Consider the following 12,417-nt stretch of genomic DNA (forward strand, 5'->3'; position numbering starts at 1 on the left):
TGCACTTAGAACAAACTTTGACAACATATGAAACTTCATATTTCAAGCTACCAATTTTGCAACATTTAAGATTTTAGTCAAAAGTACACACACTTCAAATACAAAATGCAATACATATTTTTTTTTCCACAAGTGACTAGTAAAACAAAACCCATAAAAATATACTTATTGTGCAGGAAAATATATATGTGCATAAAACTCAATTGTTACAAAAAAAAATACTTTTCCATATAAACAACTTACTTATAACTTGGCAACATAACTATAGTTTTTGTACTACAATTTTAAACATTTAGCTCCTTAATACTATTAAAAAACAATGTTACGAATAACAATCACTAATTTTAAATGGAAAGGTGTTTCAATGTGTTACAAAAATGAAAATCTCAAATTCCATTTTTTTCTCTCAAATTATGCATACAAGTAAATATAAAATAAAACTAAATATGTAGCAATAACAAAAAATTGAAGTATGTACAGCTCAATTACATTTTTGCAATATTGCAATATAAACTCTGGAAACTTAAACATAATCAAAACACACTAAAATAAAATATACTCAACATTAAATAACACTACATATTAAACTTAATTTACAAATTACATGTGCAAAGATCAAAAACAATACTTAAATCAAGATTACAAAATATGCCTTTTTCTTGATTTTAAGAACTTTTAAACCCATGGAACCATGAATGTGCATGAAATAAAATATATTACCCAAGTGCATACATAGTTACTGGCCTGAATAGCAAATATAAGTTAGCAATGGGAATATGAAATTAGTTCAACAATACAAGCATATGAAGACATTCTTATGTTATTGATAGATGGAGAAGTTTTCAAGTTTTTGAGAGTTAAATTACTCCCACTTTCATGGATGCAACGTTAGCTCTAAAAATCTCAGGAATAGGTACCAGACATCATCCAGTCTATAACACGAGAAAATCTCTTCACTGTATTTAATTTTGGTCCATTTCGAAAGGATGAACATGATATTTTTAAAATAATAAAGTTCACTTATTACACAATCGGGAAAGAGAGAGTGTGTGTCCTGTACTGTGGGAAGGACAAATGGGAGATTAGTTAATTGGGAATCTAATTAAGTAATGCAATGTTTAAAATGTTAAATTTAAAAAAAATACTTCTTTCATATTATTACACCAATCTGTCGTGACACAATGCTCTAATACTAATGAATGGTTATTGACTAACCTGGAAATTTATAGGGACTGTTATGTCAGCTGATTCAAATCTACGGTTTCTGTAGTGTAATTCAAGAAAGGTTTTCGAGATTTATGTTGTTACTTCCCGATTCCATGTTTTCTTTGTAAGTGTAAATTATGTGGAACTAACATCAGTGGAAGTTGTATTTTGTGTTGGCTGGCAGGTACTGTGGATGCTTGCGATATTTCATCCACTGTCTGAGATGGCCTCATCCAAGTAGGCTGGTAACGTCTTGATGTTCTCCATGGAAGGAGTGATGATAAGTTCTTTAAAGTGATTAAAACAGGGCAATGTACAAGCAATCTATCCAGAAAGCCATAAAAAATGTGACAAGAAAAGTCAATGGACTCACTGATGGTCACTCGATAAGCATGGTGATGTATGTAAATTGCATATATATACATCCACTTCCTTCTCATTATACCTAGGTATATACATACAACAGAAGGTTGACTTGATATTTTTCAGGGGACAAAAGTGAAAAAAAATTAAATGAGGGGAAATGTAAATTCTGGCAAAATTTTATAACAATATGCTGTGGTTGTTATCAGGATGACTAAATATACAATGAGGGAAATTGTAAAATCAAGTACATATTATGTAGTGTGCAGGTGCACCACTACATGAAATTAATCATTGCTACATAAGATTCTTAATTTTAAATGAAAATGGGCTAGGTTGATATTGTACCACTTTTGGATGTTAATGTATAAAAAAAGTACTGATGGCATTTATTGATACATTTCTGAGTCCTGGTCGACTGTGAGGGGTATAAAATGCAATCCATCACTTTAGAGTTTAGATTTCACAAACATATAATAATAATAATAAAAGCAGCAGCCAGAAATGCTATGCATTTTGTGAAAAAATTATGACAAGAATTGCATTGTGTTTTGTTTAACGCACACAGCCATTGTCCTTGGGTGATATCCCAATTCGTGTCTACTCTTATAAGTATTTTACATATTGCTCACCCCTTGCTGTTCAGATGTGAATTCTAATGTTGGCGTCTCCCAAAGACTTGCTGCCTTTCAGAACAAAGGGTTCCATAACTTGCTAAACCCAGTTCTGTTGGCGGTTGGTTTACAGGAATAGAGATTTTAGTGGCTCGTGTAAGAAGAAGTAGTACGTTTGTCCAGGGTAGCTGGGTTACATGTGGTTACATGCTGCATGTGTTAGATAATTATTGACTGCCTTTGGCATTCTGCATGTAGGGGCCAGCAGAGTTAATCTACAGGGATAGTTAGTTTTCCTGTAAGATAATCTGCAGCAGCAGGGGATACGTTTTTGCCATGGTTGAATACTTAATAGTGACAGTATTATGGTAAGACCTTTGTGTAGGATCTCCTATGCACTAAACTGTGGGAGTGAGTTAGTGCTACATGGTAAATAGTGCACTTGTAGCACAACGTAAGTAAATTGGACTTTCCAAAATAGGGCAAGAGGCAAGCTTGATTATGGATCCACTCGTCATAACTGGCAACTTGTAAAATAGAATAAACTTCATAAAAACAAATAACTTTTATAATACTGTATAATGTTAATAACTAAATATGAAGAACTCTATAGAACAATTCTTGATATTGTGCTTTGCTTCTTAATGTAACTAATATACAATTCAATACAAATAAAACACATGTTTGAACAATTACTTCAACAGAACTCTTTCGAAAAATCAAGTGGACACTGTGAAATATTAACACTTTTTAAAACAATTATTTAAAATTAATATAACAGATTTTTCAAAAGATCTGTGTTAAAGTAAAGGAGCATTGTTAGTCCATAATTGTAAAATCATTTATACGAACAAAAGCTTTCTAAATAAAGCTCAAATATGGCTATTGAAAAAACATTTTAAAATGTTTCCTGTGCATTAGTAAGTTTAGAACAAAATTCTATATGATTGATGATGATTAGGCAGGAAAGATCTGCCTAAAATGAGTTTTCATGTAGTTAAAAGTTGGAATATAAAAATTTTCTAAATTTCACACAGAATTTCACAGCTCATCTAACAAAATGTTGTTTTAGTTAGTACATAAACATTGTATTACACTACAAAAGCTATTCTGGTACAGATAACCTATTTAAATCACAATATTTCACGGCAGCCAAGAACAGAATCATGTCAAGCATGAAACAGCAAGCTATATGGGATTGTGGATCAGTGTTATATTATGGAGAATTTCTTGATACAACAGTATAAGACCATTTTTTCTTTAAAATCTTTTATGCAATGAAACATCACTTGAATATGATGTTGAAATTACTTATCATTGAGTATAATAGTTTCAGCCATAAATAACCAAGAAATGAGATAACCAAAATAAAAATAAGTAAATACAGAGTAATTATAAATGATTCATCGGGTTTTAAAGTGAAATATTTCCAAAACTATTAATATAATATGTGTGTGCTAATCATGAAACGAAAGAACACATCTGCAAGTTTAATTTCTCATATTTGTAACCTTGGTGCCTGACGACAGATGGCAGCACACACCTAGTTTCCAAAATGGCATCTATGCAGCAGAAAGCATTCTGTGTTTTGAAATATGAGAAGTGTTTTTCTGTTGTTACCGTACAGCGTGCATTTTGGAGACAGTTTGCAACTGCACTGCCAGGTCACCAAAGCATTCTGTGATGGCATCGACAGTTTAAGAAAACTGGTTGCCTGTGTAAAGGTAAAAGCACAGGACATCCAGTCGTTTCTGATGAAACAGTGGAGCGAGTTAGGGCGAGATTTGTGTGTAGCCCACAGAAATCAACATAGCGTGCCAGTCAGGAACTTGATATTCTGCAGCCAACTGTCTGGAAGGTTTTGCGAAACCCGATTGCGACTGAAACCGTACCACATACAGTTATTGCAAATGTTACAACCAGACGACCTTGTCAAAAGATATGAATTTTGTAATTCCATGCACGACACTATGGAGGATGATGGTTTTCTTGAGCTTCTGGTGTTTAGTGACGAGGCGACATTCCATTTGAGTGGTAAGATTAATCGCCATAATGTTTGTATCTGGGGTACTGAACAACCACATGCTACAGTGCAACATGAACGAGATTCCCCAAAAGTGAATGTGTTTTTTGCTGCAGTGTCTAAATCAAAGGTGTACGGTCCCTTTTTCCTCGCAGAGAACACTGACGGGTATGTCATTCCTTGATATGCTGCAGAGTTGTTCCAACTTGATGGGGCACTGCCCCATTGGCACACTGAGGTCCATTGCTACCTGAACAAAGAACTCCCACGTCGTTGGATTGGGTGATGTGCTGAAGATGATTTAGCGCTTTTCCCATGGTATCTCAGATCTCCCGACCTAACGGTTTGTGATTTTTTTCCTTTGGGGGCATGTGAAAGACAGTGTATCAGCCACAACTACCAAAAACTTTGGTTGAGCTGCAGGATCACATTACAGCTGCATTTACGACCATTAGTAGGGATATGCTAGAGCGTGTGTGGGGTGAACTAGACCAGTGGCGTATGCTGGTTCTAACGAGTGGGTAATCTCCGACCCTTGATCATCAAACTCCAAAAGTTTCCGTGCATTTTATATCAGGATCCATATGGGATTTAGGAATATTTTGTGGGAATGTTTGTCTTATTGTGGCGGCCACAATCAATTAATTCTCATTATTGCAGTTTAATATACGTGTAGAATTTCAAATAATAAAACAAGACAGTATTATAAAGCAAAATAAAAAAAAAACTGTGAAATATAAAATGAAAGACATACACTAGTGAAATAGAAACCCTCATTATTAATTTAAGTGAAAAATTCAACTTACTCCAGGACTCAGAATGAAATTCCCTATGAATGATAAAAAAAAAGTTCCCTTTCCGAGCTCCAAATTCCCTGCGATGACAGGTTTTAAAAGTTCGAATCAGTGCAGGCCTGAGCCAGAAATTTATTTCGGGGTGGGGGTGGAGAGGAGGGTACTCATCCTTTATTAGCAGCCGCCACGTAAAGTTGAAAAAGTGGGGGTAGAAGTTCTGAAGATAAATCTCAGATAATTACAACGTATTATACAAGGTGTTTAATCTGCAAATGAAGTAAAATTAATTACCACTATACACTTTTTTAAATTAGATATGAATGATTTCGGGGAGGGGATTTCAGCTCCCCGAGTCCTCCGCCTGGCTACGTGCCTGATGTGTTTGTTCCTTATGTTTTAGTTGTTCATCTTCATCACTATTAATCTAAAAAGGTGGAATAGTAACTTAAATAAACTAAAATATATGTAATTTATTTATATCTTTTCCTTTAAAAAATATTCAGTTCCGTGAAGGAAGTACTCTCGCTGCTTTTGAAGATTAGAGAGAAGAAACAATCACTATTTTTGCAAATACAAGACTGGGGGGGGGGGGAATCAGGTTATAGGTGCATTAATTGCTTAAGTTTTGAATTTTAATTTAGTTTGCTTCATCTTCAATATTTAAGCTTTTTCCTTTTGATAAATTTCTATGTAACAGACATCAGCAAGACAGAAGTAAATGTATAGTGAAAATTAGCGTACAATTGGCTTGCCTATGTTATTCATATTTTCCTGTTCTTCGCACTTTACCGGGTATGTTTTACCTTACAGAAGGCAATTTGTGGACCCAAAATTCCCGTTCCTGAGAAATGTCCCTGCCATTAAAAACACAGTTTCTATGTTTAGCGACGACATAGCCTTCGGGAGAGAATTGTGGAGGAGGGTTGTAGGAGGTCAATGGTCGCCAGCGGAGGGAAAGGCAAACTCTAGGGGTTGAGACCGGTGGACTCTCACCAGAAGGAGCTTACCCTGGCCACGGAATCGCCGCGCCTGAGAAGCAGAGTTTCCTCCCCCTCTTTTCTTTCTCTTCTCTCCTCGCCAAGGGTTGTAAAGGAAGCGGGTGGAATGACGTCAGGGTGAGATTCCCTAACGTCATTCCACCGGCTGGAGAAAGGTTCCCGGACATTCAGCGCCAAACGGTTGGAAGCATTCGCGGCGCGCTGGAAGCAAAGAAATGTATGCATCGAAATTGGTTTGGAAGAATATTGCGAAGAAATGTATATATATATAGTTTTTTTTTTTAAAAAAAAAGAAAGAAATACAGCCGGGTCATCTGCGATTACCTAGATGACCCAGAGTATACGCCGCTGAACTAGACTATCACACAGATGTGTGTCATGTGACAAAAGGAAGCCACATTGAACATTTGTGAAAGTATGTCTGAAACTTGGATAGTTTCTGTTTATTTTCATGTATCATTCTTTATTGTGTGTGTTTAATGCAGCCCTTTCAAACCAGATGAATCATATATAATTACCCTGTATAATAAATTAATGTAGTTGTAGAATACCAACATTTACAACTTAGATGAAATATAATATTATCTCAATATAACTTGTACATGGATGCACTTTTAATGACGACTAGAAGTAAACTCCATGCATAAATTCAATATGATGATTTTGCAATTCAAAAATTAACAAAGAAAAATATGTATTTTATCAGGTGGAAGGTACTGCAAATCAAATACTTATATTACCATTTTTGTACTGAAGCAGTAACGACAGGTATTGTAGGAAAAACCATAGATTACTAATGTTTACCAGTATTTCCTTCATCATTCGAATATTAGAAAAAGGTATGAAAAATACTACTGAATCATCAGTATAAGCTGAAAATGTGATTCATTCTGCTTACAATGTGCTAGGAATTAATGAATTGAACACAATCCTTCTGAAAGCTGTACAGTCTTTCTTATGAACTATTACATGTAGTAAATTTGTGCATAAAAAGAAGGGCTATTTGTGAATCCATTCATACTGATTGCACACACTTATTTTTACGATTGTCAATTTGTAAGCAGCTTAGTTTAAAACAGCAAAAACTGTTTCCGGAATCAGTTACTCTTTAACTTTTAGGGAGCTTTAGGACCAAAGCAATGAAGAGCACTTGTCACTTGAAAAAGGACCTTCAAAAATAAATGCGACCTATCATACTGCAGTGGCATAACAAGCTGCACATGTCATTCACATTGGGCATTTCATCAATAGCATGAAATATTTTTATTTTCCTTTTTTCAGACTAGAGGGGGAATGTCTATTCCAGTATGTGGCCATGTTGCTTGTTGCTTTGGTGTGAAAAGTCCCTTACTGTACATATATAATTCCACATTAGAAAACCCAAAAGGATAAAATGTGGGTTGAAACAATGTGAACAAATCTCAAATTAAAATATAATTGAAAAATTGCATGCGGTTGTAATTCTTTTTCCCTGTATCCTTGCAAGTAGGGAAGATGGTAAAAAAGAAAAATTAATCTCTTTAGTACACACTACTTTCCTATAAACATTTAAGGAGCTCCATCTGCTAATTAATTAGTGTAAAATATGTACTTACTACACAACAAATTTATTAATTCCTCTTCGTTGAATACTGATATGTTCTGCATTAAGTTTGATCACCATTATACACTGCTTTTGCATCTGTTGCTCTCTTGCTTTGTTCAGTTTGTTTTTTTATTGTATAATGTGTTTTCTCATCTGTTGTGACCTTCCTAAGGAAGCATGAACAATTTTGCTTTAATTGTGAAAAGATGATATATGCCGAAAAGAGTGTATTATTACCTGGGTTGAAATCAGGGTGAAAACCATCATAAATCGCACAGCATGAGAATTGAAACAATGTTTCTGAGATATTCCAGCCTAATCGTCAAAATATAAAGGAAGAGAAAGGCAAGAAGCACATATATTAAAAACTATGACATTCCCAAAATATCATTTTAAGGGTTCTCATGCTGTGTTGCTTGTGGTGTTTATATCCCACTTCAACCCAGGCAAGAATTTTAAAATGTTTTTTAGAAACACAATTACTTTCTGATGCATTACATGTAATTGGCATTTGCATACAGAATTTTCTTTTAGAAGAAACTGACATGAACATATTTGACAGCAATTGAGGTAATGGTTTTGTTGGAAGAACGTGATTTTTTTTCTTTACCAGTAACAATGCCCCAGGCTCATATAAATGATAGGTAAAAGGTAAAGTTCCCCGTGCATATAGCACTATGCCATGAAGGCACATTTCGTGGATGAGATGGAATGTAAGCAATTGAAGAGAAATGTTCCCAATCACATTTTCAAGTTATAGTCAATAAGGGACTGATTGTGTTAGACTGAATTGAAGAGAAAAAAATCTATGCAACACAATTTTCCTTCCTACTCATTTTCCAGCAAAATAAATGTACTTATTGACTTCAATGCTTGTAAGCAATAATATCCTGCATTATACTCAAATTATCTTTTAACAGATATGCTTGTGTTACAGTGAACAAACATCAACATACATGTGAGGATTGAATTGAATTGAGTTTTTAAGTCCACTTTATGCACAGATAGGCTAATTGGGACTAGACCAACAGTTTAAAGTGGGATCTGAACCACTATGTGCCTCCACCGGGTATCAAACCTGGGACTCCTTGATTTCAAAGTGACAATATGACCACTGTGGCATCAGGGATGCACTCTGTTATGAAAAAGTTGCACCATTGGAAAATGGCATATAAAGAAAAGAAAAATACCTTATTTAAGAGCTTAAAGTATTTGAGAAAATACAGTATTGTCAACTTGCACTCGCCATTCCAATATATTCCTATTCTTAGAACAGAATGAAATTCACAGAAGGACCCAAGTGTATCACATTCACAGTTTAAAATCAAACCCCATAAATGAAGAGAAGATGGGGTAAATTTCTTTTGCTCTCCCCCTTCATTTTGTCCTTACTATGTGCAATGTAAAAATTAAGCATAACTGTGCATTCTTAAGTGACCAACAAATAAATATATCAAGAAGTGAACACCCATTTATCATAAAATGTGCCATTTAATATAATTAATTATTCAGCTTGGCTGTTTGGCACTACAACAAAAGTCTGGTTTTATTCTTAACAGGAAACTGCTTGTGGAAGTCAATTTGAGAAAATTGTGCATGAATGGCAAGAGATACCAAATTTGTACTATTCATAGTTAGAAATAGATGCCTTTCCACAAAAGTTGATCACTGCTAGCATAACAATGAAGGTCTTAAAAAAAGTCATAGAAGCAACTTCACAATACATGGTTCTACAAGTCTCTAATTAAATAAACAATTTTTATTTAGTGTTTATCAATGGAAATGTTACCATTAATATCACTTCATTTATCTCTAATTACAAAATAACTTTGGGAATTATAATACATCCATACAGTTCCACTTGGTTGAGGGTAAAAAATACTATCAGATCACATTGAAAAAATTGGTCTGAAAAATATCAGCACCTGAGAAACATACAATTCTACATGTGCTGTCAAACCTACCTTTGATATTTATCACAGAATCATCTCACGACACAGAGTTCTGTCTTTGGCTGTACTTACGAACCATGCATAGAAATTACTACATGGGAAAATAATACTCATTTCCTGCTGCATTTATACTTGGCGTTCCTAAAATATTTCAACTGCTATGAGGAGTGGTGGTACTTAACGAATGTTATAGCAGCCAGCTCTTTGCAGAATTCTTCCAACACAATAAAACTCTCAAGAAGTGTGTTACTTTCCTCCCTGCAAACAAATAAATTAGTACTTGTTAGAAAAATTATCTTACAATTACTATATCTGTAAACAAAATTATAGAGGCCCATATATACTAGGGCTGATACCTAATACTGAAGGTACTGGGTTGAATTGTAAATTCATTTGGCTTTATTTTATATGTATATTTTTCAATGGATACTATAGAAATTTAAGTGCACATGGTGAAAAGGTATTTGGAGTTAAGTTTTTACATGCACATGAATATCAAGAGGTAAGGGGGCATTTCTGCTAGGAATTGGGCTCTCTGTTAATCTTTAGAGCCCAATTATAGTGCTATATATTATAACAGGTATTTTTTCTATTTTTCTTACCTGTATAAAATTGGGTCCTTAAAATAAAACACAGCACAACACACAGTTAAAAAACAATGTACGCGGTGGCTCAGTCGGTAACGTGTCTGACTACCATGCTGAAGGTCCCGGGTTCGATCCCTGGCCGGTTCAAATCCGGGAACTTTTCTAACGATGGAAGCGGCCCCGGCGCCCACCCAGCGTCGAATAACATGGGTACCTGGGGGAAACCCTGGGGGGTAAAGGCGGTCAGGGGCGTGATGCTGATCACATCACCCCCACTCACGACCGGATCAAGAAAGTGTGGGGCGTTACCCCCACACCCCCTATACGCCTTAATGGCGTAGTGCTAAGCACAGGGGAACACTTTACCTTTACCTTTACTGCCAACTTGTGCACTTCTGGTTCTTCCACCTTCCTTACCCATGTTTACCTCAGAATTCCACTGGGAGGCTGGTGAAACATAGATTTCTTTCTTTTTAACTATTTGTGTACTGTTTTATTTTATGAACCTGGTTTGGCAAAGGTACGTAAGAAGCAGACATGGACTGATACAAAATTTTTACTGATACTGAAAAAGGTAAAGTTCCCCATGCACTTTTTGCTCCATGTCATGAGGCACATATAGGGTGATGTGGGGGAAGAGCCCTACACATTCTTCTATCTCTGCCATTTTGAAGATTATGCGATCAGCCATCTTTACCCCCCAGGGTGGTCCACAGGTACTCATTTATTTGAGACTGGGTGAGCCCCAGAGCTGCTTTATGCAGAGACAAGTCCGGAAAAATACGACCTTAGATCACCCAACCTGAGAATCGAACCTGGGTCTCTCATGTGGCAGTCAGATGCCCTTCTGACTAGACCAACTCAGCTCCAATACTGATAAAAGTATCAATATAAAGTTTACCGGATATTCTACTGATCCAATATAAAATTGTAAATGTTCATTGAATAAATGAATGGTTCATTAACCTCCTTAATTAATGTTTGCAAAAATTAAATGCATGCAAATTAATGTTCGCAAAAAATAAAATTAAATATACTTTTAATTTCTTTTAAATATTTTTAAAAAAAGTACTGATACATTGGTATCACTTCAGCCCTACTTCAAACCCATTTTAAAGTATTTAACCCTTCCACATTTCATTTGTTTCTCTCATCTCTGAAGGATCAAGGTTGATCTGAAAATTCAAACAAGACAATATGGTACATGTGATTACTACATGAATGAAATATCACCTTTTTTAAAATCATGTTCTTATAGAGAGAGTTGACAGTATTTCAAGTGACTTTCAACTATGAAAAATCAGTCTCTATAAACTATAGAATCAAACAAGAGGAAAGTTAAAAGATTTCTAACACATATTAGTCTGCATTATACTACTTACAATGTTGGGTTCTCTGCACCATCTCCAAGTAAGCGATGCCGAGTCTCGCACAGCTGTCCATGATAGTTTGGCATCTGGCGAATCCCCAACATCATTCTACCAACAGCGATCTCCAGAGAAGAAAAAAGAGTCCGTGTTCCGGAAAACACTGGGAGCAAAGGATTGAGTAGAAACTCATGCAAATACGGGTGTGGCAAAAGGGCCAACCGAGACACAAGAGATGTCAACTGCAGGTTGATCTCGTAAGGCTGAAGGAAAGAAAAAAAGTTTTTGAAGACGTGAGTGGGAAAATACTACACAATGCAAAGCTGAACGAACACTTCTAGTTTCATGCTTTTGGCTCAAAGAAATTGGCTTGGTCCTACATCAATATAGAGACAGACAGCGTCAAGTTAAACTTGTAATGGAAGGTGACAATTCTTCTGTGTACAGTAACCCCCGAGTTACGTAAGTAATGTGTTTCGTAAACCTTTACGTAACTTGAATTTTACGTAAGTCGAATTTGTAAATTGCTTAAGTGTAACTTCGTAAGAAACTGCAATATTTATTATTATTTATATATGTATGTATGTCTATATATGTATATTATTTACACAGCATTATTGTATAAATGAAACATCATACAGCAGTATTTACTCGGATATAAACTATAAAAGTATGAATAAATATATAAAAGAATACGAAAACAAACTGAAATCACAATTTTCAAATAAAAAAAATGACTTGTGACAGCTACGTACAGTTATTACGTAACTGCAAATTTACGTAAGTCGCGTATTACGTAAGTTGGGGGGTTACTGTATACCTTGCAAAAAACAGCAGTACAGTAGTGTCTCGCTTATCCGAAATAAACGGGCCGGCAGAACGTCGGATAAGCAAAAATGTCGGATAATAGGGAGGTGTTAAGAAAAAA

General features: G+C 35.3%; 1 protein-coding gene across 1 annotated transcript in view; it reads right to left on the reverse strand.

Moving 5' to 3' along the window:
- Nucleotides 1–6,353: 6,353 nt before the first annotated feature.
- LOC145998896 (FHF complex subunit HOOK interacting protein 2A-like) overlaps nucleotides 6,354–12,417 on the reverse strand; it is a 40,945-nt gene continuing 34,881 nt past the window's right edge. The window contains exons 13-14 of the mRNA XM_083135629.1: nucleotides 11,505–11,752; nucleotides 6,354–9,793 (exon numbers count right to left, since the gene is read on the reverse strand). Coding sequence (XP_082991755.1) covers nucleotides 9,694–9,793; nucleotides 11,505–11,752 — 348 coding nt within the window. The 3' untranslated portion in view covers nucleotides 6,354–9,693. The remainder of the gene's footprint in view (nucleotides 9,794–11,504; nucleotides 11,753–12,417) is intronic.

Source organism: Lepisma saccharinum, chromosome 1, assembly GCF_977018435.1.
Source record: "Lepisma saccharinum chromosome 1, izLepSacc3.1, whole genome shotgun sequence".
In the NCBI taxonomy this organism is placed as follows: Eukaryota; Metazoa; Arthropoda; class Insecta; order Zygentoma; family Lepismatidae; genus Lepisma; species Lepisma saccharinum.